Source organism: Procambarus clarkii, chromosome 32 (genome assembly GCF_040958095.1).
Source record: "Procambarus clarkii isolate CNS0578487 chromosome 32, FALCON_Pclarkii_2.0, whole genome shotgun sequence".
NCBI classification, from domain to species: Eukaryota; Metazoa; Arthropoda; class Malacostraca; order Decapoda; family Cambaridae; genus Procambarus; species Procambarus clarkii.
The window spans coordinates 3,278,321-3,305,384 of NC_091181.1; the positions used below are offsets into that span (position 1 = coordinate 3,278,321).

Below are 27,064 nucleotides of genomic sequence, written 5' to 3' on the forward strand. Positions count from 1 at the left end.
GTTATCAGCATGATTTATTTCATTTCCTGCAGGAGAGTGAGGTTGTGGGCGTGCTGGAGCCCTCCTGCACCCTGGCGTTCCTTGACCTCGGGTGGGCGGGGTCAACAAGAGGGCGGGTCACCATCCGGCTGACCCCTGACACTCCGCTGGCCAGACAGTTTGTGTTGTTGTGTACGGGCCAGCGGGGCCACACCTACCGCAACACTAAACTGTTGGAGGTGTGGCACAAGGGTCAGCCAGATGAGTATGTGGTGGGCGGAGACTACGAGAGTAATGATGGTAAGGGAGGAGCCCCACTGCTGCCTGACCTCCAGGGGCAGTACCGGGAGTCACACCGGGCAGGAGCTGTGTTGTGCTGCGATGATCTGGGGGGTCCCAGGAGTGCCCAGTTCATCATCACCACCAGGGACCGCCAGGATGATCGCCAGTGGACACATGTCTTCGGTGATGTGGTGAGCGGCCTGGATGTGGTGAGGGCAGCAGTCAACCACAGTGACATTACGGAGGTGACTGTGGTGGACTGTGGTGTTGTGCTGCCACTCTAGTTCACTGTACCATCACCATCACTACTGTGGTGTTGTGCTGCCACTCTAGTTCACTGTACCATCACCATCACTACTGTGGTGTTGTGCTGCCACTCTAGTTCACTGTACCACCACCATCACTACTGTGGTGTTGTGCTGCCACTCTAGTTCACTGTACCACCACCATCACTACTGTGGTGTTGTGCTGCCACTCTAGTTCACTACCACCACTACTGTGGTGTTGTGCTGCCACTCTAGTTCACTGTACCATCACCATCATCACTGTGGTGTTGTGCTGCCACTCTAGTTCACTGTACCACCACCATCACTACTGTGGTGCTGTGCTGCCACTCTAGTTCACTGTACCATCACCATCATCACTGTGGTGTTGTGCTGCCACTCTAGTTCACTGTACCACCACCATCACTACTGTGGTGTTGTGCTGTCACTCTAGTTCACTGTACCATCACCATCATCACTGTGGTGTTGTGCTGCCACTCTAGTTCACTGTACCATCACTACTGTGGTGTTGTGCTGCCACTCTAGTTCACTGTACCACCACCATCACTACTGTGGTGTTGTGCTGTCACTCTAGTTCACTGTACCATCACTACTGTGGTGTTGTGCTGCCACTCTAGTTCACTGTACCATCACCATCACAACGGTGGTGTTGTGCTGCCACTCTAGTTCACTGTACCAGCACCATCACTACTGTGGTGTTGTGCTGCCACTCTAGTTCACTGTACCATCACTACTGTGGTGTTGTGCTGCCACTCTAGTTCACTGTACCACCACTACTGTGGTGTTGTGCTGCCTCTCTAGTTCACTGTACCACCACCATCACTACTGTGGTGTTATGCTGCCACTCTAGTTCACTCTACCATCACTATCACTGCTGTGGTGTTATGCTGCCACTCTAGTTCACTGTACCATCACCATAAGTACTGTGGTGTTGTGCTGCCACTCTAGTTCACTGTACCACCACCATCACTACTGTGGTGTTGTGCTGCCACTCTAGTTCACTGTACCTCCACCATCACTACTGTGGTGTTGTGCTGCCACTCTAGTTCACTGTACCACCACCATCACTACTGTGGTGTTGTGTTGCCACTCTAGTTCACTGTACCATCACCATCACTACTATAGTGTTGCCACTCTAGTTCACTGTACCATCACCATCACTACTGTGGTGTTGTGCTGCCACTCTAGTTCACTGTACCACCACCATCACTACTGTGGTGTTGTGCTGCCACTCTAGTTCACTGTACCACCACCATCACTACTGTGGTGTTATGTTGCCACTCTAGTTCACTGTACCATCACCATCACTACTATAGTGTTGCCACTCTAGTTCACTGTACCATCACCATCACTACTGTGGTGTTGTGCTGCCACTCTAGTTCACTGTACCACCACCATCACTACTGTGGTGTTGTGCTGCCACTCTAGTTCACTGTACCACCACCATCACTACTGTGGTGTTGTGTTGCCACTCTAGTTCACTGTACCATCACCATCACTACTATAGTGTTGCCACTCTAGTTCACTGTACCATCACCATCACTACTGTGGTGTTGTGCTGCCACTCTAGTTCACTGTACCACCACCATCACTACTGTGGTGTTGTGCTGCCACTCTAGTTCACTGTACCACCACCATCACTACTGTGGTGTTGTGCTACCACTCTAGTTCACTGTAACAACACCACCATCACTCTTGCGTCACCATGGACTGCGTGTTTTGATTCCAATGTAATTTAAGGACAGACTTTTATCACTATATCATCATAACTTCACTATCTTTGATATTTATTCTTTAGTATCATATACCTGACAATCACGGCTGTATCACCATCAATGCTATATCTTCTCAGTACTGTAACCTATCATTGCTGTATCACTATAGCTTCACTATCACCTCTATATATCACCATCACCTCAGGCCCCACACTTGGGGTCATATACTGACCATGTTGAGTAACAAATTGTTGGTGTCACTATATGACAGCTGTTGTCACTGTTATATCACCAACAGCTCACTATCACATAACACTATCACTGCTACACCAACATCATTTCACTTTTACTGCATTATCACCTCACTGATATTTTTCCTCCTTACATTTACTGATATATCACTATCACTGCTCATATATATTACCATACTGGACCATGGTGTGTTGTGATATTACCATACTGGACCATGGTGTGTTGTGATATTACCATACTGGACCCTGATGTGTTGTGATATTACCATACTGGACCATGGTGTGTTGTGATATTACCATACTGGACCATGGTGTGTTGTGATATTACCATACTGGTCCATGGTGTGTTGTGATATTACCATACTGGACCATGGTGTGTTGTGATATTACCATACTGGACCATGGTGTGTTGTGATATTACCATACTGGACCATGGTGTGTTGTGATATTACCATACTGGTCCATGGTGTGTTGTGATATTACCGCCATGGTGTGTTGTGATATTACCATACTGGACCATGGTGTGTTGTGATATTACCATACTGGACCATGGTGTGTTGTGATATTACCATACTGGTCCATGGTGTGTTGTGATATTACCATATGGGTGTGAGGTGGTGTTATGACCACACATACACCAGTATGATCATACTGTAGCTGGTGTATGATGTGCTCAAACTGTATAGTGATGTCTTGGCTGATTAGCCTAGTATCTCGAATATTAATTTATGTAGTTATTCTTTTTTCGACAACACACTAGTATTAAATGTGTATTGCCAATGTATTCCACAAATATTTATGTATATTATATATCTGTACCATAAGTCCTTGCCATGTATTTGTGGATATATATTAGAAGTCTAGTGAATAGCAGTAGCCTAATGTCATGTAGCTTGAAAAACATCCGTATATACTTATATTATGGAATGCTACATAATGCTGTATAGGAAATATTATGTGAACCATGATGGAGAATGTATAAATTTAGGTCTTGGATGTATTACTGTCATGTATACTGTATAATTTCCCTTTCATTATTGTTCATTGCATTGTCCTCTAACATTAAATTATATTTTAGCACTGGGAGATTTATACCACATAAACATGGTTTTGATACACATGTTTTATATATATACACTTTATATTGTATTCATGTATGCTTATGCATAATGGCTGGCTGGCAGACGTCTTGAAATCCTCCCTTAACCCCTCCTCCCCTCTCCCGCCAGTGTTACCATGTCTTGCTAATATGAATTCTTTGTTCACATATTTTTATATCATTATATAATCTTTAATGTACTGAATTATTATTGATATGCATTATTATGTAAGGTTGTGTATTATGGTCTTTATTTTGTTGATATATGAATTAGAAGTTCTTGATCGAGATATGTCTGTATATGAGCTTGAGATATTTGAAAGAGACGAGTCAGCTGACTCATAGAGGTGGATACAGTGTCGCTCCCGGCCAGCATGGCTCTGGGCGGTCACTCTTTGATTTTCTCAGTCGATTATTATTATTAATATCTTTATTGACAAAAATAATTACAATTTTGCCTAATCTGAGGATTTTGATAAAGTCTTATTAAAGTGAGGATAATGCTGGTATTCACTGTCACGCAGGACAGAGGGTCATACATAAGACAATAGGTCTAAACTGTAGGCTGAAGCACATATATATCATGGTTACAATCAATGTTTTAATGTATGGATATGTGAAAACAACTTTCTATTGTGCACTGCCTCACAAGGGCAGGGATGGGTTCATAAGTGATGCAGATTAGAAGTAATATAAATAAAAATTGTTCTTCATTCTTTAAAATGTACAAGCAAATTTTGAATAAATTGTTAGGATGTCGTCCAGAACACCTGAGTCAATAAAATAGTTACACAGTTGGTGGTACAATAGGCCAGGAGTTCTAAAGTCCTTTACGGTTTCACATTCAACAATATAGTGTTCTAGTGAATGCATTAAAGGTTTATCACAGTTTACAATCTGAGTATTCTGGTAGTGGCTCAGCCTCACTAACCTGCCAGATGTGTCTATAGCCAAGGTGAATTCGCGCAATGACTACATCACACTGCCTGGTTCGGTTACTGTGCTGACCATTCAAATACCTATTATTACAAAACTTGTCATAACTTTTAATACTGCAGCTTTCAGGCCTCTGGGCATTTCTTAGTTCTTCTAAATCTGAAGTAATTTCTTTAATTTGTATGTTATTAATAATTGCATTACATAGTCCAAAGTCATAATCAATGTTTTCTTTCCTACAAGCCTCATTGGCCAATCGATCTTCAAAGTCATGTTTTCCAACTCCAACATGGGATGGGATCCACACAAATTTTATACAAGAGTTATTATCATTGGCAAAAATTCCATTCCATTTAATATTACAAGCTACTTCCAACATACATTGTGATGGGTTATTTAAGGACTGCAGAGCACTTTTAGAGTCACAGAAAATAACTCCACCACCATTGAGCTTAAGGTATTCAGTGGCTAGATAAATACCCAGTAGCTCGGTCTGTGTCGTGCTTGCCCAGTTGTTCAATCTCTGTGTACTAGTCATGATCATTTCATTCCCTTTGTACACTGCACATGCACAACCTGTTCTACCAGTGCCTAACTGCGCAGAGCCATCAGTAAAGGCATAGGATTCAGTCGGTTTGAGAATTTGAAGATGACTGTCAATAGCTTCTAATGTTATACATCTCAAAATGTCGGTGTTATACATTTATTTTACACTGATGGGAGTATAATGCAAAGAGACCTCCACATCTTTCCAAGGGGGAATGTAGTGAACAGTTTTATCAGGGTTAAGAGACACATTCAGTTTCTGAAGATTATAGGCACAACAACTGAGCCACACACTGTAGGGAGCTTTTTGCGGCGGATTGAGGGAACAGTCAGAATTGTTTAGAATGGATCTCAATTTAATTTGAATAGAGCTGGGGGACCATTATTTTTCAAAGTTTTGGCGCAAAACATAGTACTAAGTAGAACTATTCTTTCGTAAATGGAAGGTAAGTTTAGTTCCTTTCTCATGTTAACAATTCTGACAGTTCTAGGACAACCCAGGATGATGCGCATGGCATCATTCTGTACTGCATCTAGGCCTTGTAATTGTTTAAGAGAAAAATTAAGAAGATGCAAGGCATAATAATCAACAACAGATCGTGTAAAGGCAATATGAAAACTACGAGCATATTTTATGTTAATGCCAAATCCTTTGCCAACAAGAGTTTTGAGAGGTTTAAGACGCTCAACTAGTTTTTTACGCAGGTTGCTGACGAGATTAGTATCATTAACCTCGACTCCAAGATATTTATAAGACTCACAAGTCTCCACGGGCACTCCATTAATAGTATAGTTAGCATGAAGAGAATGGGGAATAAGAACCCTTGTTTTATCAACAGAGATTATGAGGCCACATTCTACTACTTTCTTGGAGAATGCATCAAGTAACACTTGTAGCCTTGGTTTACTGTGTGCCATAATACAAATATCATCAGCATAACATATTACAGTTTCCGTAGGTTGTACAGGTATGTCATGGATAAGTTTGTGCATACGTATATTGAAGAGCATAGGGCTTAGGACACCACCTTGAGGTGTGCCTAGTTCGAATGCATCTGTTCTTGTACTTTTAACTCCTTTAAATAGGATACTAGCACGCCTGTTGGATAGGTAGCTCTTTATCCAACTCGGAAGATTACCTTTGATTCCAAATTCAGCAAGTTGCTCTAATATTATTTTGCCATTCGCTACATCGAAAGCTGACTTTAGGTCAATAAAGGCTGCCTGTGTGCCATCCTGGGAGTGTACAAAATATTTAGCAAAGCATGTTTGTGTGCTACACTTGGGCATGAACCCATATAGGTTTGGGGCCAGTTTTTCTTTGACCTGAAACATGACACGATTGAGAACAATTCTCTCCAAGACTTTACACATGCAAGATGTAAGGGAAATGGGTCTGAATTTTTGAGAGTTAGGTTTAGGAACTGGTATTATGAGACTTTGTGTCCATTTCTTTGGCAAGATACCTTGTGAGAGACTCATTTGATAGAGGTCAAGCAGAGGATGGCTAGGGACATCATTCAGTAAGCTCAAGGTGTTATAAGTTATACCATCCTCACCAGGGGCAGTTTGCTTAGGTTTTCCAAATGCTGATGTTAATTCAAAGGGGGTTATAGCAAACTGATCTGTTAAATCTGGTGAGAAGCGTGCTATTTCAATATTAAAGTTTCTGTTAATGTTGCTATGTCTTAAATGCTGCTGTATATCTGGGGGTAAGGAAGAAATTTGTGAGACACTAGACCATTGAGCTAGGAGCATGTCAGCATATTCTGCAGGAGTATGATGAAGTTGAACTGGGGCTGAAGGTTTGGTAATGTTTTTAATTTTGTTCCACATTTTTGATAATGTTGTAGTTCTATTGATACTTTGTAGGAATTGTTCCCAATATGGGTCCTTAACTTGACCCTTAAGCTCGCGAAAATCTCTGTTGGCATTAACGAATGCAAGTAAATTGTCAGCTGTTTTGTATCGTTTATAACAGCCAGCAGCTGAAGCACTTTAGCTCTGCAATAATAATAGGATCCTCTGTCCATGAGGAAGAACGAGTGTTCTTTTTTTTCCTTGATTTAACCCAGGTATCATAATAACTGGTAATGATACTGACAAGATCATTGTAAAAGTGGTCCACTGATACAGGTGTATACCCAGTGTACCACTTATGTACATAAGCCTTAAAGTGCTGTTTAAGATTGTCTGGAATGTTAATTTTAACTTTAGAATGAGGACTGGACCTAATATCCGCCACATTGTATTCACAATATATTGCAAAATGATCACTTGCTAGTTTTGGGATGAGCTTAACGTTGACGTTGCTATCTACTAGGCTGTAACCAATCACATAATCCAGTCTACCCCACAATAAATGGGTCTGTTTATCAATATCATACACAGTAATATTATGATCATTAAGGTATTTCCAGAAGACCCTTCCATTATTGTTACACTGAACGTCACCAAGAGCAGTGTGACGAGCATTAAAGTCACCCATACATAACATAGCTGTGTTACCTGTAGGTGTCGGTAGCAGGTCTGCTTTAAGTACACTACATCGTCCATATATGTTATACAGTAGGAAATGGCTATTTGCAGTTTGTAATTTGAATTTTTGATAATGTATACTATCACTCCTGTGATTTTTAATTAGTTTACAGATTAATCCACTCTTAATATACGTTAGTAAACCAGTTCCAATACTGTTGTTGTATGCTATATACCCAGGTATCCTGGGTGGGACCTTCTTGATAGTTGTGGTCGTATATGGTTCCTGTAAACAGATCACATCCGCGTCTCTCATTTTAGCATACAAGATTACGTCATTTATCCGAAGATTAACACTTCGAATATTCCAAGAAAGAAACTTAATTGTTTTTGTTTGATGAGTCATGGTTAAGTGTCAAGGGAATTAAGGTAACATTTAAGCTCGTTAAACACTTGGATAACATAAGCAACTTTGTTCCGTGTGTCCTGAGTACTTTTGTCTAGGAGGCGTTTAACCTGAGTAGGAGTTGGTGTTCTCTTAAACTCTCTACCTGCAACCAAACCAAGGGTGTCTTGACGATCCTTTGAGTTTGCTAGAAAACCTAGTAAGACGTCACGTGGCTATAGAAGCTTAGCCGGTCAAACAGCTAAGATCAAGTGGCGTGGGACTCGGCTATAGAGTATACTCTGGGGTCCTTTGGAAGTCGGTTTAAGTTTCAGTAAGCATAGTCACGGACAGGGTAAAGGACAGAGTAGAGCCAATACCGTCCCGTGTTACAACTGCCATATCCACCTTCGGTAAGAGGCAGAACAAGTCAGCAGATTGGTTCGAGGCCATTGCAGAGGAACTCTTACCCCTTGTAGAGGAAAAGAGAGGAGCTCTCTCATCCTACAAAAACCTGCCCTCAGAAAGGAAGATACAGGCCCTCCGTACTGCCCGCAGTAGAGTTCAACAAACTGTGAGGTGCTGTGCTAACGATTACTGGCTCCGACTCTGTTCCAGCATCCAGACTGCGGCCACTGTTGGCAACATAGGAGGCATGTACGAAGGGATCAAACAGGCAACAGGCCCTACACAAAACAGGACGGCTCCTCTTAAGTCAGCCACTGGAGAGATCATTAAAGACCGTGATCAACAGATGAATCGCTGGGTAGAGCATTACTCCGAACTCTACTCCAGAAAGAACTTGGTCAGCGTAGAGGCTTTGGATGCAATCAAGTGCATGCCCATCATGGAAGAACTTGACCTTGAACCGACTGTGGAAGAAGTTGAGAAAGCATTGGATTCACTTTCCTCAGGGAAGGCCCCAGGAGACGACGGGATTCCGCCTGAAGTTCTCAAGTGCGCTCGTGGAACACTTAAAACTGAGCTTCATGAACTTCTGTGCCAGTGCTGGAGGGAGGGCTCGGTGCCACAAGACATGAGAGATGCAAACATCATCACTCTCTACAAAAATAAAGGTGACAGAAGCGATGTCAACAAGAATCGTAGCATCTCCCTCCTCAGCGTCGTCAGCAAACTCTTCGCCAGGGTCGTCTTGGTCAGGCTTCAGATTCTTGCTGAAAGAGTGTACCCTGAGTCACAGTGTGGTTTCCGAGCAGAGGTCGACCACTGACATGGTGTTCTCCCTGAGACAGCTTCAAGAAAAGTGCAGGAAGCAGAGAAATACCTTGTACATTGCCTTCATTGACCTTACAATGGCCTTCGACCTCGTGAGTAGGGACGGACTCTTTCAAGATCTTGGCCAAAATTGGCTGCCCACCCACCCTACTCAGCATGATACAATCGTTCCACAAGGACATGAAGTGCACGGTCGTGTACGACGGCTCAACTTCTGAACCATTCAACATCAAGAGTGGTGTTAAACAGTGGTGAGTTCTTGCTCCAACCCTGTTTGGCATCTTCTTCGTGATCCTCGTCAAGCATGCCTTTGAAACAACCACAGAGGGCATCTATCTCCGTACAAGATCTGATAGAAAGCTCTATAATCTATCCAGACTCCGAGCAAAGACAAAAGTACAGATGCGAATCCTCAGGGAGTTCCTCTTCGCCGACGACGAAGCGATCATACACACAGCAGAAGGCCTGCAGCAGCTACTCAATCGCTTTGCCGCAGCCTGTTCCGCATTCAGCTTGACAATCAGCCTGAAGAAGACACAGGTGATGGGACAAGACGTCAATGAGCTACCCTATATAAACATAGCAGACTATGTGCTGGAGGCAGTTCACGAGTTTGTGTACCTGGGCTCCACAATCTCAGACACCCTTTCCCTGGACACTGAACTCAACAGGCGTATCGGGAAGGCCGCAACAACACTGGCCAGGCTCACAAAGCGCGTTTGGGAAAATGCCAAACTGACAGTGCACACCAAGGCACAAGTCTTCATGGCATGCGTGGTGAGTACACTTCTCTACGGCTTGGAATCCTGGACCCTGCGCTCTCGCCAGGAGAGACGGCTTAATACCTTTCACATGCGGAACCTGAGACGCATCCTTGATATCACATAGAAAGACCACGTCACCAAGAATACAAGACTCGAGGGAACAAGAGTCCCTTCAATGTTCACTCTCCTGAAACAGAGACACTTGCGATGACAGGCACATGTCACACATATGGAAGATGGCCGTAAACCAAAGGACCTCTTGTATGGAGAACTGGCATCAGGAAGGAGACCCACCGGAAGACTTCAGCTGCGTTTCAAAGATTGCTGCAAACTCGACCTCAAGCAGATGAGCATCAACATCAACAGAGGTGGTCTCGACCACTGTCAGACGCACCCGCTTCGGCGTTTACCTGCACTCGCTGTAGTTGGGACTGTCATTCTCGGGTTGGCCTTCACAGCCACAGCAGGCGCTGCATCCAACTACACTATAACAACTAGACACCCAGGGCACAACTCCATAACCCGCACGGGGTTGACCTTCACAGCCACAGCAGGCGCCGCATCCAACTAGACTATAACAACTAGACACCCAGGGCACAACTCCATAACTCGCACGGGGTTGACCTTCACAGCCACAGCAGGCGCAGCATCCAACTACACTATAACAACTAGACACCCAGGGCACAACTCCATAACTCGCACGGGGTTGACCTTCACAGCCACAGCAGGCGCAGCATCCAACTACACTATAACAACTAGACACCCAGGGCACAACTCCATAACTCGCACGGGGTTGACCTTCACAGCCACAGCAGGCGCAGCATCCAACTACACTATAACAACTAGACACCCAGGGCACAACTCCATAACCCGCACGGGGTTGACCGATGCCTACTTCTAGTTAAGGTAATTATGGCAAAATTATAGTACTAATAAAGACAATCATGTTAATATTATAGTAATAATTAGGTAATTTTTGTAAAATTATAGTAATAATTAGAGAAATTATGGTAATATTATAGAAATAGTTCAGGTAATTATGGTAATATTATAGTAATAGTTCAGGTAATTATGGTAATATTATAGTAATAGTTCAGGTAATTATGGTAATATTATAGTAATAGTTCAGGTAATTATGGTAATATTATAGTAATAGTTCAGGTAATTATGGTAATATTATAGTAATAGTTCAGGTAATTATGGTAATATTATAGTAATAGTTCAGGTAATTATGGTAATATTATAGTAATAGTTCAGGTAATTATGGTAATATTATAGTAATAGTTCAGGTAATTATGGTAATATTATAGTAATAGTTCAGGTAATTATGGTAATATTATAGCAATAGTTCAGGTAATTATGGTAATATTATAGTAATAGTTCAGGTAATTGTGGTAATATTATAGTAATAGTTCAGGTAATTGTGGTAATATTATAGTAATAGTTCAGGTAATTATCCTGTTGCTGTCAATATCTTACGACAGTTAAAATGTTTTTGATTACATAACTTTATTGACTCAAGAAATTAAAGAATCGTGAATGAAAACCTGACTGAAGTTAAAACTTGTCATATTCATATCCAAAATACACAGATTTAAAACGAACGCACACAGACATGTTGTTAGTGTTGCAACGCTCAGGAACGGCATGTTTTGGGTGTTGCAACACAGGAATAAGGTGTTGAGAGTCTTGCAACACTGAAATAAGAAGTTATAAGTGTTGGAACACAAGAAGGAGGTGTTGCGAGTGTTGCAAAACAGAACATGTTGTGAGTGTTGAGCAAAATTTATCAATTTTGTGAGTGCAAAAACAACCACTGCGTCACGGGGATTGTTATTAAAGTTATAGTTAAGGTAATTATGGTCAATTCCTTTCAATATGTTACGGCATTTAACATATTTGTCGTTATATTTCTTTACTGATGCTAGAGAGGAAAGAATCCTGAATGACAACCTTGCTGTAAATGACAGTCCATATATAGAGAAGGAAAAATACAGACATAACACGAGTGCATATGTGAGTGTTGCAGTGTAAAGGAATACCTTGTTGTGAGTGTTACATCACAGGAATGAAGTGTTGTGAGTGTTACATCACAGGAATGAAGTGTTGTGAGTGTTACATCACAGGAATGAAGTGTTGTGAGTGTTGCAACACAGAAATATCAAATTGTGAGTGTTGCAAAATATAAATAACGTGTTGTGAGTGATGCAACACAGAAATAAAATATTGTGATTGTTCAACTGCAGAAATAACAAATCTTTGTTTTGCAACAAAGAAAATAACGTATTTTGAGAGTTATAACCCAGAATAATGTATTGTGAGTACTGCAATACAGTAATAACATGTTGTAGGTGTCACAACGTTGCAACACAAGAATAACGTGTTGTGAGTGTTGCACCAGTATGGAATAATTTATTGTAACACATAATTACCGTGATGTGAGTGAGTGTTGCATCATATTTTTTTCTGTGATGCAAAACTCGCAACACGTTATTTCTGTCCTGAAATACTTGCTATACTTTATTTCTTAGTTGTAACGCAGACAACAAGTTATTTATGTTTTGCAACACAATGTTATTGTTGTATTGCAACACTCACAATGTTATTGTTGTATTGCAACACTCACAATGTTATTGTTGTATTGCAACACTCACAATGTTATTGTTGTATTGCAACACTCACAATGTTATTGTTGTATTGCAACACTCACAATGTTATTGTTGTATTGCAACACTCACAATGTTATTGTTGTATTGCAACACTCACAATGTTATTGTTGTATTGCAACACTCACAATGTTATTGTTGTATTGCAACACTCACAATGTTATTGTTGTATTGCAACACTCACAATGTTATTGTTGTATTGCAACACTCACAATGTTATTGTTGTATTGCAACACTCACAATGTTATTGTTGTATTGCAACACTCACAATGTTATTGTTGTATTGCAACACTCACAATGTTATTGTTGTATTGCAACACTCACAATGTTATTGTTGTATTGCAACACTCACAACATATTATTACTATTTTATAATAATATAATAATAATATATATTATAATATGTGAAAGTTGCAAGAATCGATATATAAAACGTGATTAAAAATATGAAATATGATTAAATAGATGACAAATATTATTGAACTAACACTAAAGTATCTTGTAGCCAATATATGGGAAAAAGGAAGACTAAACCGACAGTTCGAACTCTCAGCAGTTAACACCCCGGTGTTAACACCCCGAACACCCCGGTGTTAACACCCTGAACACCCCGGTGTTAACACCCCCGAACACCCCGGTGTTAACACCCTTAACACCGGGTCCGACCTCCCAGTCTGGCCACGACTCTTCCTGCTTAATGAAGAACTCAACAGTCATACATTCATCCACTTCATCATACATCATCAACTGACAACTGAGGCGTGAGAAGACAAAATCAGGAAGGGAAAGTCTCTGAGGAAGCGAGGTAAGGTAAGGTAATTATGAGGTGAAAGTACTAGGCCAGTATGATTATATAGCACTTGGAAGGGATATTAAGATCATCTGGGATATATAAGGACGAAGTGAAGGAATGGAAAGCTAACACTTGGACCATCGGGGATCGAACGCGGACCTTGCAAGAATCGAGAGGACGGAGTGGAGAAACGGTGCCCAAGCACTGGGACCATCGGGGATCGAACACAAACGTATTTTATAAGCAGCACAGCTCTAATAAATGTCAGCAAACTGAAGTGTACACAGTTGTTCTCACCAGTTCTTTAAGGTTTATCAATTAGTTATTGAGCTTAGTTAATGAATCAATATTAAAGTTATGTTTATCAGTTAGTTATTGAACTACGCCTGGAACCCGTAGGTGCGGGACTCTGAAGTCCTCCTCCTTGGGCTCTAGCAGCCCCAGGCTCTGCTTCAGGAGGCTGGGGTCGTTCTTGCACTTGCTGGGGTGGTTCTTCTCCGGCCCCGACCACGGCGGTCTCCGGGTTATGAGTCCCTTCACCAGCTTCCAGGTCACCTCCGGAGCTCACAGTTCCTGCGACGGCGCTGGAACCAATCGCATTGGCGTTTGCCTTTCCATTGGAGACTTTCGGCGCCGTAAAGAGGGGGGACCTGGTGCATGGTTGACAGCTTCTCCCCCGTATCAACCTACCCTGGCTTTGTGCCCTGGAGAGGCCACTCCAGACCGACAACCAGAGCACAACTCCATAGTCTCCTGAGACTGATGAATGTCTGCTACTACTACGACTAGAAGATATAGGTAATAATATATATGTAATAGTATTAGTTAACACAAAAACTATATATTGGAGGAACTCTACAACCTGTAATAAGAAGTCTTGTACTTTGAATGTAACCAATGTTGTAACCCTTTTTGTGTAATGAAATTTTAAATAAATTATAATGACAAAATAAAAAAATATAGGGATGGTATGAAAAGACAATATATAAGTGTGCGCGGGTGCCCCACAAGGCTTCCCCGGATGCTGCATGTCGTCTTCTTCGAGGTCGAGGGTCCCTACAAACGCAACCAAAGATGGTAACCCCTATATATTTATATAACCTATATCTATAAAATAGAATGTTTATCCGAGGATGGTGACCAGACACTTGGTGGGACTTGCCTCGCCCAGCTTTCCAAGATGAGTCATGTTGGGTAGGGGAGCGTCATAGCCTAGTCGGTGTCCACCGAATTGTAATACTTTAAGAAATATCGGCAATTATATTAATAGCAAACCTAAGACAACCGTGCAGTAATAACATCTATGTAGGAGAAATCCACAAGGGCCGTGACGAGAGTTCGAAGCTACATCTGAGAGCATCCCAGACGCTGCCTTAATCGACTGAGCTACGACATGGTAAAAGAATTGCAACCAGAAGTTCTACTGACCTTACTTGGATCCTGCAGCCTCTCTGAGACAAAAACCAGGATTTTACACAATTCCCCCCATGCACCCGAGCTCTGTCAATAAGCCGTTCTACCTCTTTACAAAATGAAGTAAGAGCGAAGAGGTAGAACGGCTTATTGACAGAGCTCGGGTGCATGGGGGGATTTGTGTAAAATCCTGGTTTGTGTCTCGGAGAGGCTGCAGGATCCAAGTAAGGTCAGTAGAACTTCTGGTTGCAATTCTTTTACCATGTCGTAGCTCAGTCGATTAAGGCAGCGTCTGGGATCCTCTCGGACGTAGGTTTGAACCCTCGTCACGGCCCTTGTAGATTTGTTCATATGATGCATCACGCTATTGTGATTTCTGTCTGTAATCTATGTAGGAGCTTATGATATATTAATAGCAGTGCTTATAAGCAACACATCCATCCTCCATCGTACATATATTGATGTAATGAACAATTGGATAGCAGAATTTGGTATTATTGAATTTGGATAAACCGGCAAAGGTTTTGTCAAATCAAATCAAATGTTTATTCAGGTAAAGTACATACATACAAGGTGAGACACAAATATGTTGTGGGATTTATAGATAGAGCTTGTACATACAATGTCTAAAGCCACTATTACGCCAAGCGTTTCGGGCAAGGTTGGCCCGAACCTTTGTATTTGTTTCTCATAAATCCTAACGTAACTTACCATCCAAGGTCTAATTCTAATACATGCTAACTGAGGCCAAATGTGGGAACCGACCTGTGAGATTTATATTTATTTGATTTATATGAATTTATATAGAATTTATATTTACGTTAATTTGTATACTTCGATAGCAATTTGTATGAAGATAAGTGGACTGTATTTCTGCAATAATCTCACAAATCGATCCTTTACACATTAGGGGGGGTTTATATTGAATTTATATATATGCAGCCAATCAAACTACAGTATTAGACTACATACATTGAAGAGGTTCCTTATCTTATTGTACAGCAGGCCTTAGTCCACCAGGTATAACCAGGATGTAGACACCAAATTATCCTCTTTGAGGTAGCTTCCATCACCCAGTAACTGGTACACAAAGCATGCTTCCTCGTCTTGACCTGTCAAAAGGGCGCTAGCTGTAAAGCCAGAATCCTAATATATGACAGCTATATCAGAGAAAAGACTGTACAAGGAATCATAAAGACCTGGCTTAATTACCTTTAGTATGAGGCGATCTCGTGATCTAAACGGTTCACCCTATCTAATGACATTAATGGCCACAAATGATAGATAAATGGGTTTTGGCAGAACACTTAACTTGTATTTGTTGACAGCGTGTTGATGACGGTACACCTTTGGTTTCCATAACACTTCGTCCAAGTAAAATTAACAGGAGCCGAAATGCTCCCGTGCGCCTCTGGTCTAAGTACAATAACAATGGCTGACCACTCCCTCAGAACTGACGCTACTGGCCTACATTGTCCAGATGACAGTAAGTGATAGAAGGGTCACATTTACTCTATTTTAATTCTGATAATTAAGTTAATTTATATGAGATGTTTTTATGATGGTAAAGTCCAAAGACTAATGTATTTAAGAATAATTCCCACCATAATAGGTGGTGAATTTATAATAGTATGTGGTAATGATATTCCGTTTTCTATAGACGGTAATTCCACTACATGTTACATTTTCTATGGGTTAACTTGTTTATACAACGCAGCAGCAATATTATCTACCTGCATGTAATATTAAATGGTGTCGGATTTTCCGACACCAAATATAGTACATATATATGTTATACTAGGCCTAGGAATATATCTGTTTGGTTTTAGCTGTATTTTTTCCCGACTATAAGGTGAATAGTACCAAATTCTACTATGTAATTGTCCATTACGTCAATATTTAATTTATATGTACGATGCTCTACATAGTTACAAAATGTACAGGAGGATGGATTGCTATCATTAAAGATAAAAACATTTCTTTTGGTTTGTTATGGTAGGAAAAATTTAGACTGTAGCAGAGCGTAGTTTCGATCTACGGACCTCTAGTGGGATTATGGGCCCAGCACGCTTCCACTGCGCCACTCTGCTCCACAATGCATAGTTATATGACTCTCAATATTAATAATTAGTATAATGTAGTATTAGCAAATTACAAATTGGTATAAGTTTTATGATTTAATAAATATTGTCAATGTTCTTTGTTATTAATTTTATCTCTTTGAAGGGAAGGGAAGGGAACTATCAGAGGGGAAAGCGCCAAGCCATTACAACTATATAGCACTGGGAAGGGGTCAGGATAAGGATTTGGGATGGGACGGAGGAAAGGAATGGTACCCAACCACTTGCTCGGTCGGGGATTGAACGCCGACCTGCAAGAAGCGAGACCGTCGCTCTACCGTCCGACCCAAGTGGTCGGACACTTTGAGTTTATTTCAATAGGTTATGAAAACAAACATTTAAAAAGTCAAATGTTTCCGCCCGGGATCGAACCGGGGACCTTGCGCGTGTGAGGCGCACGTGATAACCACTACACTACGGAAACCTGAAGTATAGCGACCTGTTATTATATGGACCAAATCCGGTTAATTACTACCAAAGATGCACATAGTTTTTCTTCAGCGATATAATATGATCAAAACACATTGCTTGAGTAATTATATAAATTAAACAAGGTTTAATAACGAAAATAGAGAGAAAATCCTGTTTTATGTGTGTACGGGGTGTATGACGTCACGATAACATGAGAGGTTTAGTTTAGTTTAGTTAACTTATTATGCACCCCATACCCATCTTGTGGGAGGTAGAAGGAGTTACAGAAGCACATAATGGGCTCAGGGACTGAACCCCACAATTCACTTAGTTAAGCAAGTTCAAATCTTGATAACTAGTTACAAAATTCAGTATAAGTCGTCACATCATAAATGGGTTCGTGATTGACCACAAGTACGGTTTCTAAATTAAGCAACTGACATGTGGAGAGCTAGTGTCACAATTTTTTTTTTTTTTTTAGATATATACAAGAGTTGTTACATTCTTGTACAGTCACTAGTACGCGTAGCGTTTCGGGCAGGTCCCTGGAATACGATCCCCTGCCGCGAAGAATCGTTTTTTCATCCAAGTACACATTTTACTGTAGCGTTAAACAGAGGCTACAGTTAAGGAATTGCGGCCAGTAAATCCTCCCCGGCCAGGATACGAACCCATGACATAGCGCTCGCGGAACGCCAGAACCCCCCTCCAGTGGGCAGCGGTGGATAGCAGATCATTTTGAATTAAATATTTACACATCTCTGGAACATTTAATTTGTTATAGGAAGCAGAAGGAAGTGATATTAGGGTCTCAGAGTGCGGGAGCAGGTGTTTTTAAGGGTTCAGAGAAAGGGAGCGAGCGGGAAAAAGCAGGAAAAACTGATTTTAGGGCTTCAGGAAGCAAAAGGAAGTGTTTTTAAGGCTTCAGAGAGCGGGAGGAAATAGGAGGAAGTATTTTTAGGGATTCGGAGAGCGGAAGGAATTGTTATTAGGGCTTCAGAGAGCGGGAGCGAGTGGCAGGAAGCAGGAGAAATAATTTGTAAGGCTTCAGAGAGCGATTGATTGATGAAGATTAAGCCACTCAAAAGGTGGCACGAGCATGAATAGCCCGTAAGTAGTGGCCCTTTTGAGCCATCACCAGTATCAAAAGCTGATACTGGATATCTGTGGAGGTGCGAATGCACACTGCATGACGGGAGATGTCTCCCTTATGAATGTGTTAAGATGAAGATGAAGCCACCCAAAAGGTGGCACGGGCATGAATAGCTCGTAAGTGGTGGCCCTTTTGAGCCATTACCAGTATCAAGAGCTGATACTGGAGATCTGTGGAGGTGCGACTGCACCCTGCGTGACAAGAGATGTCTCCCGTGAGAGAGGGAGAGGGAATATTTTTAAGGCTTCAGAGAGCGGGAGGAAGTGGGAGGTAGCAGAAGGAAATATTAATAGGGTTTCAGAGATCGGGAACGAGCAGGAGGAAGTATTTTTATGGGTTCAGAGAGTGGTAGGAAGTGTTACTAGCGCTTCAGAGAGCGGGAGGAAGCAGGAGGAAGTGTTTTTAGGGCTTTCGATGGCGGGAAGGAGCGGTAAGAAGCAGGAGGAAATATTTGTAAGGTTTTAGAGAGCGTTGCCTCCGTAACACAGTTGGTTAGCGTACAAATGTTTCTTGCTGTAGGGCTCTCACCATGTCAGTTGCTTAATTTAGAAACTGTACTTGTTGGCGGTCTCGAGCCCATTGTTGATGTGATGATGTGCATTGAATTTTGTAACTCTCTCAGCAAGATTAACTTGCTCAGGTAAATGAATTGTGGGGTTCAGTCCCTATGAGCCCATTATGTGCCTCTGTAACTCCACTACCGCCCAAAGGACAGGTATGGGGTGCATATTAATTGAACTAAACTATAAACAAGGTCGAGGGAGGGGGAAGACGTACCGTGCGCGCTCCGTTAAAATCGTGACATTAACCGGGATTCTTAGGACTACTACCGTGGATTACTGATTACGGACATAACGAAGTGCATAGTGACCCGCTGGAAAAAATTGAAAATAGTCATTAACAATAGAACTTTGTGTTAAATAGAGAATAAACGGGAGACCACGTGTGAGCCAGTGAACGAGGCTTTGTGTACATGCGTGTATTAGGGAAAAAAAATAGTGAACGGTGATTCGTGGAACAGTGATGTGGAACGGGTATCACAACAACATATAAGTTGGAAGTGAATATTATAAATATACCAGTAGGCATCCTTCAGTCTCGGGAGACTATGGAGTTGCGCCCTAGTTGTCAATCCTGGTGCAGCGTCTGGTGTGACTGATGAGGCCAATCCGAGAGTGGCAGTCCATCCCACACCGAGCACAAACGAAGTCCGATTCTGGTCTGTCTTCCTGGTTACCGGCTTTCCTTCTCTGTCTCTTTGCCTCCGATTCCTTGGCAAGTGACTCCTCGAACTTGGAGAGACCTCGTTGAACAGACTGCCTCCAGGCTGAACGGTCTGCAGCCAGTGTCTCCCATATAGCAAGATCGACGTCCATGGCTTTCAGGTCCCTTTTGCATACGTCTTTGTACCGTAGCTGGGGCTTGCCTACTGGACGCTTTCCCTGCCTCAGCTCTCCATACAGGAGATCCTTGGGGATCCTGCCGTCGCCCATTCGCACAACGTGCCCGAGCCAGCGCATTCGTCTCTGTTTCAGCATTGTGTACATGCTGGTGATTCTTGCTCTCCCCAAGACGTTGTTGTTTGTCACCTTGTCCTGCCAGGTGATGTCCAAGATGTGTCTAAGGCAGCGCATGTGGTAGGCATTCAGCCGTCTTTCCTGACGGGCGCGGAGTGTCCAAGACTCACTGCCATAAAGGAGAGTGCTCAGGACACAGGATCTGTAAACCTGAATCTTAGTATGCTCAGTCAGCCTATTGTTGGCCCACACTCTCTTTGTCAGTTTGGACATGGTAGTAGATGCCTTACCGATGCGTTTGTTTAGCTCCGTATCAAGAGAGAGGGAGTCAGAGATTGTGGAGCCCAGGTACACGAAGTCGTGAACAACTTCCAGTTTGGAATCAGAGATGCCGATGTCAGGTGGGGAGTCCACTCCTTGTCCCATGACTTGTGTTTTCTTCAGACTGATGGTGAGTCCGAAAGCCTGAGAGGCCTCGCTGAAGCGGGTTATGAGCCGTTGGAGGTCTTCAGCTGAGTGGGCAGTGACTGCTGCGTCGTCGGCAAAGAGGAAGTCGCGCAGACACCTCAGCCGAACCTTTGTCTTGGCTCTCAGCCTGGCGAGATTAAAGAGCTTCCCATCCGACCTGGTCCGGAGGTAAATGCCTTCCGTGACAGATCCGAAGGCGTGCCGCAGCATAACTGCGAAGAAAATCCCGAATAGGGTTGGAGCCAGTACGCAGCCCTGCTTTACTCCACTTCGGATGTCAAAGTCGCCTGATGTTAGGCCATCAAAGACCACGGTGCCCCTCATGTTCTCATGGAAAGATCTGATGATGCTGAGGAGCCTGGGTGGGCATCCGATCTTGGGGAGGATCTTGAACAGGCCATCCCTGCTGACGAGGTCGAAGGCCTTCGTCAGGTCTATGAAGGCTACAAAGAGTGGCTGCTTCTGTTCCCTGCATTTCTCCTGCAGTTGTCTGAGGGAAAAGACCATGTCGATGGTGGACCTGCCAGCTCTGAATCCACATTGTGATTCTGGATAAACTCTCTCTGCAAGTACTTGGAGCCTCTTCAATGCGACTCGAGCAAACAGCTTTCCGACAATACTGAGGAGGGAGATTCCACGGTAGTTGTTGCAGTCGCCCCTGTCACCTTTATTCTTATACAGTGTGACGATGTTGGCATCCCTCATGTCCTGTGGCACCTCTCCTTCTTCCCAGCAGAGGCAGAGAATTTCGTGCAGCTCCATGAGCAGGCTACCTCTGCAGCACTTCAAGGTCTCAGCAGGAATGCCATCTTTGCCAGGAGCTTTACCAGAAGCAAGGGAGTCTAGGGCATCGCTGAGTTCTTCCAGGGTCGGTTCACTGTCGAGCTCCATTAACACAGGCAGACACTCAATGGCGCTCAGGGCATCTTCGGTGACCACATTGTCCCTGGCGTATAGCTCAGAGTAGTGCTCGACCCAGCGCTTCAGCTGCAGTGTCTGGTCCTGTATCACCTCGCCAGTGGCAGATTTCAGAGGAGCGGTCTTCCTCTGGATTGGGCCAAGGGCCTGCTTGATGCCGTCATACATTCCCCTTACATTGCCTGTATCCGCTGCAGTCTGTATCTGGGAGCAGAGCTGGAGCCAATAGTTGTTGGCACATCGCCTGGCGCTCTGCTGCACTTTGCAGCGGACGGCCCGAAGGATCTGTAAGTTGCGCCGACTTGGGCAGGCTTTGTAGGCTGCCAAGGCGTTTCTCTTCTCTTCGATTACAGGTGTCATCTCTTCCGAGTGAGCCTCGAACCAGTCTGCCGACCTGCTGGTCTTCTTGCCAAAGGTGGAAATGGCAGCGTTGAACACAGCGTCTCTGAAGTGCTCCCATCTTTTACAGGCAGTGACCCCAGCTGGGCCAGGAAGAGCTTCCTCGAGCACGTGTGCAAAATCTTCCACCTTGTCCTGGTTGCGGGTCTTGGTGGTGTCGATGCGAGGTCTGCCCGCCTTTTTCGAGTGATGAATCTTCTTTGGTTGCATCGTGACCCTGCTACATACCAGGGAGTGGTCGGTGTCACAGACAGCACTCTGGTAGCTACGCGTAATCTTGACGCTGGGTAGACTTGCACGCCTGGTAAGAATCAGGTCAAGCTGGTGCCAGTGCTTGGATCTGGGGTGTCTCCAAGATACTCGGTGTTGAGGCTTTGTGCCGAAGAACGTGTTGGTGACACAAAGACCATGAAGGCAGCAGAGTTCTAGCAGACGTTGCCCGTTCTCATTCATCCTTCCTATGCCGAATTGACCCAGGCAAGTGGGCCAAATGTTGTGCTCGGCACCCACTCTGGCGTTGAAGTCGCCGAGGATGAACAGTGGCTCCTTTACAGGGATTCTCGCTATGACTCTGTTGAGGTCATCGTAGAATTTTTCCTTTGCCTCTGCTGGAGAAGTCAGGGTTGGTGCATATGCACTAATTACATTGACTGGTCCTGTTTGGGAGTACAGTTGCAGAGACAGAATTCGTTCGGTTTCCCCCATCGGTGGCATAATGTGTCCCAACAGTGCATTCCTGACGGCAAATCCCACACTATGTTCTCTGGTCTCATCTGGAGGTTTTCCTTGCCAGAAGAAAGAGAAGGTCCTCTCTCTCACAGATCCTGATCCTGGGAGCCTGGTCTCTTGGAGAGCAACAATATCCATCTGCAGCTTGCTCAGCTCCCTATCGATGATTGCTGTTTTTCGGGCGTCATTGATTTCTTGCAGGTCGTCAGAGAAACCTGGTGTCAGTGTCCTGACGTTCCATGTGCCCAGCTTTAGGGCAGTTGATATTTTCTTCTTTGGTTTGGTATTGCTTGGTGCAAAGTTGTCGGGCCGCTTGTCAGTTTTCACCCTAAACCCCACGCACCCAGTGAGGTTAACGGACCGTGGCGAGGCAACACCTTATTGGCTGGGGTTTGCCCAGCTTGAGGCGGGTGGTAGCTGCCCAGTGGGGCGCGATGACCCCTCCCACCGTCGGAAGCAACCCCTGGCGTCACACTCTTCGCCAATCGAGCAGAAGACTTAAAACCGGTAGACTGTCGCTTCCCGTGTTGGTTCGACGCTGTGAGGCGAAGCTGGAGTGTCCTCTCCAGGGCGCAAAGCCTGGGTAGGTAGATATGGAGGAGAAGCTGTTACCCATGCAGCAGGTCCCCCCTCTCCACGTTGCTGAAATTATCCAATAGAGAGGCAAATGCCAATACGCATGGTTCCAGCAACGTCGCAGGAGCTGCCAGAACGAGGTCGACGTCAACAACGAACTGCCTTAGGGGCTCCAACTCCGGATTTTTCCTCGAGGTTGACTCCTGAAGCCTTCCCAAAAACAAGGGTATGGCCGCAAGGCAGCGGAGGTTTAAAATCAGGGTTTATTATAAGGTTTAAAATCAGGTTTATTATAAATATAGAATACTAGAAATATAGAATAGTGGCAAGAGGCGGCATCAGTGGTTATAAATCGGGTAACTGGAAACTGGTGACATCAACCTGGGACAACAAGAGGTCACCTGTACCGACCGGGGACCAGCTTCGCACCCTACGCTAAGTACCTGCCATAAAGTTTGAACAAAAAAACATATATAATATTACAAATATACGGTATACATATAATATTATAAATATTAAACATATAAATATATATACATATAATTTTATAAAGAGTTAAAAGGACTGACATCAACAAGTGATCCATACAGTGACTCTCAAATACAACGTGTCAACTGTACAGCCTCTGAGACCCTCACTCTCGACCGTGCGATAAATACTGACCATACAGTAGAACAAATATACATATATCTTGTTACAAATATACAATATACATATAATATTATAAATATATAGATATATACAACAAAACAAGGCAAAATGGGAGTAAATAAACAAATTTGTGGCCACTGTAACAACTCCTTAAAGACGAAGGTAACGGGAATTAAATGTTATATCTGTAAGACTAGATTCCATTCGGCATGTACAGGAGTGAGTAACACTACGGCACTGAGAGCTGGCCACTTGCTCTGGGTGTGTAAAAACGACCTGCCAGCTTGGAATATCCTAAAAAACCTTCTAGATAACATGACGCATGATCGGAAAACATCATTCATTGGAAGCCTACCAGCCATCTAGGAGTGGGAAAGGAACAACAATTCTAATATACAAGGGGCGGAGGCTATAGTCAGGGAAGAAACTGAGGCTGAAACTCAGGAAGTTGTAAACTCTGACTCAGTAGGCCAGGATGTAGATGACAGTAAACTAAAAAGTGTACCAGACAGCACTGACAGCTCGATAGGTACAGACACTACGACGGTTCCCGATAGAGCAATTCAGAACAGAAGGACAGACTTATGCAAATTTTATGCAAAGGGCATATGCAGACATAGATATGCTGGTAATAAGAAAGGATTAGAATGCAGTTACCAACATCCCAAAAAATGTTTAAATATGCTTAGGAAAGGTGAGTGTCGATTTGGATCAATATGTAGGTTTTTCCATCCTGACATGTGCCAAACCTCACTGGAGGACAGAAAATGCTATGACCTCAGCTGCCCACACTTTCACGTGAAAGGCACGGAACGCTACATAAAGAGTGGCAAACAGGATAATGAATTTGGAGGAAACTATAAATTTTTTATACCAGACCGACAGAGAATTCAAAAGGAGCAGCATGGAGAGTGTATGAAACTGGATGCCAGATCCACTTCCATTCCAGAATTACAGATACAATTACCCACCGAAAGGGAACTACAACTACGACAGAAAACTGCTCTACAACAATCAGTACTGGTCAGAACAAATTCATTATGTCCACGCATAATGGGCTTGCCGAAAAAGTCTCCCATCCAAACTATCACTAATAGAGTAACCTCATTCATCTTTGCCAACATACAAGGACTGAAAACAAGAACAAACAACAAAGTACAGTTCATAAATGGCCTCCTCACGGAGTCAAATGCAGTATTTGGAGCTTTCACAGAAACCTATGCAGGGGAATTGTTGGACAGTGAGATCTGGATTCCAGGATATAACCTATACAGGTGTGATAGGAAAATTAGGTCACATGGAGGAGTGGGTCTGTATATTAAGGAAGACCTTGTATGCTCGGAGCTTCTAAACGTTACAAATGAGGTGGTAGAGGTACTGGGATTAAAAATAGAGAAAATAAATTTAGTGATTATTCTAATATACAAACCGCCAGATGCAACGGCTGAGGAATTCACAGAACAGATAAGCAAAATAGAGAATAGCCTTGATAATTTGGAGAACCCGATACCTGATATTATCTTCCTAGGTGACTTCAACTTGCCTAGTCTCAGGTGGAAAATAGCAAACAATAATATTATACCAGGAAATCTATCAGGACCTAACCAACCACAGATTAGAGAACTACTTAGATTCTGTGACAAATTTTCACTCAATCAGCAGATATCGGAGCCAACGAGAAATGAAAATATTCTAGATCTGGTCTTTACGAACAATGAAGACATTATCAGAGACATTACGATATCAGATACCACATGCTCAGATCACAAGCTCATTGAAGTGCAAGCGACCATCAATACTCAGAATAGACCTAAAACGTTGATAAAGCGAGAGGGGCTATTCAGTAAATTCAATTTTAATAATAAAAGGATAGCCTGGGAGATAATAAACAGGGAACTTACAAACATTCCATAGGGGACTGTTCTAAGTAATACAAGTCCTACAGAAGGAATATAAAAACTGACTTCAGAAGCGTATCAAGCCTGCCTGAAACATGTTCCTTTGAGGAAAGCCAGAAAGAGATCTAACGTAGAAAGAGAACGCAGACGACACTATAAACACAGAAAAAAAATAACGGAACTGCTTATGCAGACACGAATTTCCCGTCAAAGAAGGAATAATTTAAATAGGGAGATTGAAGAAATCGAGCGGAAATTGAAACACTCAAATGAAACTGAAGAAAGGCAGTTAGAACAGAAAGCAATTCAGGAAATAAAGAAAAATCCGAAATATTTCTTCTCATATGCGAAATCAAAAGCAAAAACCACTGGCAGTATTGGACCTATTTGTACAAGTGAAGGTTCATACACGGAGGATGACAAAGAAATTAGTGAAATCCTAAAAAAGCAGTATGAGGACATGTTTAGCACTCCAATAAACAACATGAAGGTGGAAGATCCAGACAATTTCTTTATGCGGGATATTCAAACCCCTGTAAATATAACTGATATAAACACGAGCGCACTAAATTTTGAAAGAGAAATTGAAAACATGCCCATGCACTCGGCCCCAGGTCCAGACTCATGGAATTCAATATTTATAAAGAAATGCCAAGTGCCGGTAGCACAGGCACTCAGTATAGTGTGGAGGAAGAGCTTGGACACGGGGGAGATACCAGATGCACTTAAAGTAGCAGACATAGCCCCTCTACACAAGGGAGGGAGCAAAGCATTGGCAAAGAATTATAGACCAGTTGCACTAACATCGCACATCATAAAAGTATTTGAGAGAGTGATTAGGAGTCAGGTCACCAATTTCATGGAGACCAATGACCTTCACAACCCAGGCCAACATGGATTTCGAGCGGGAAGATCGTACAGCTACTTGAGCACTACGACAAAGTCACTGAGGCATTAGAAGAAAAACAGAATGCTGATGTGATATACACGGACTTCGCAAAGGCTTTCGATAAATGTGACCATGGCGTGATAGCACACAAAATGAAGTCAATGGGAATAACCTGTAAAGTAGGACGCTGGATACTCAGTTTTCTGTCAAACAGACTCAGCGAGTAACGGTCAACCATATAAAATCTAGTCCAAGTGCAGTTAAAAGCTCTGTACCTCATGGTACAGTTCTTGCACCGCTGCTTTTCCTTATTCTCATATCAGATATAGACAAAAATACAAGTCACAGCTTCGTATCGTCCTTTGCAGATGACACAAAAATCAGTATGAAAATTACCTCGGCTGAAGACATTGAAAAACTTCAAGCTGATATTAATAAAGTTTTCGACTGGGCATCAGAAAATAACATGATGTTTAACTGTGATAAATTCCAGGTACTCAGGTACGGT

The 27,064-nt window shown here is 42.9% G+C and overlaps 2 protein-coding genes and 1 non-coding gene across 3 annotated transcripts in view; 1 reads left to right on the forward strand and 2 right to left on the reverse strand.

Annotated features, from left to right (window-relative positions):
• The window catches only part of LOC138370569 (uncharacterized), a 93,120-nt gene extending 88,353 nt beyond the window's left edge, over positions 1–4,767 (forward strand). Inside the window, exon 5 of the mRNA XM_069334960.1 lies at positions 33–4,767. Within this exon, the coding sequence (XP_069191061.1) occupies positions 33–545 (513 nt within the window). The 3' untranslated portion in view covers positions 546–4,767. The remainder of the gene's footprint in view (positions 1–32) is intronic.
• The window catches only part of LOC138370570 (tripartite motif-containing protein 5-like), a 502,851-nt gene that overhangs the window by 343,301 nt on the left and 132,486 nt on the right, over positions 1–27,064 (reverse strand). The window lies entirely within an intron of this gene.
• On the reverse strand, positions 17,299–17,371 carry TRNAV-CAC (transfer RNA valine (anticodon CAC)). Its single transcript has one exon. It is a non-coding gene; the product is annotated as a tRNA-Val (tRNA).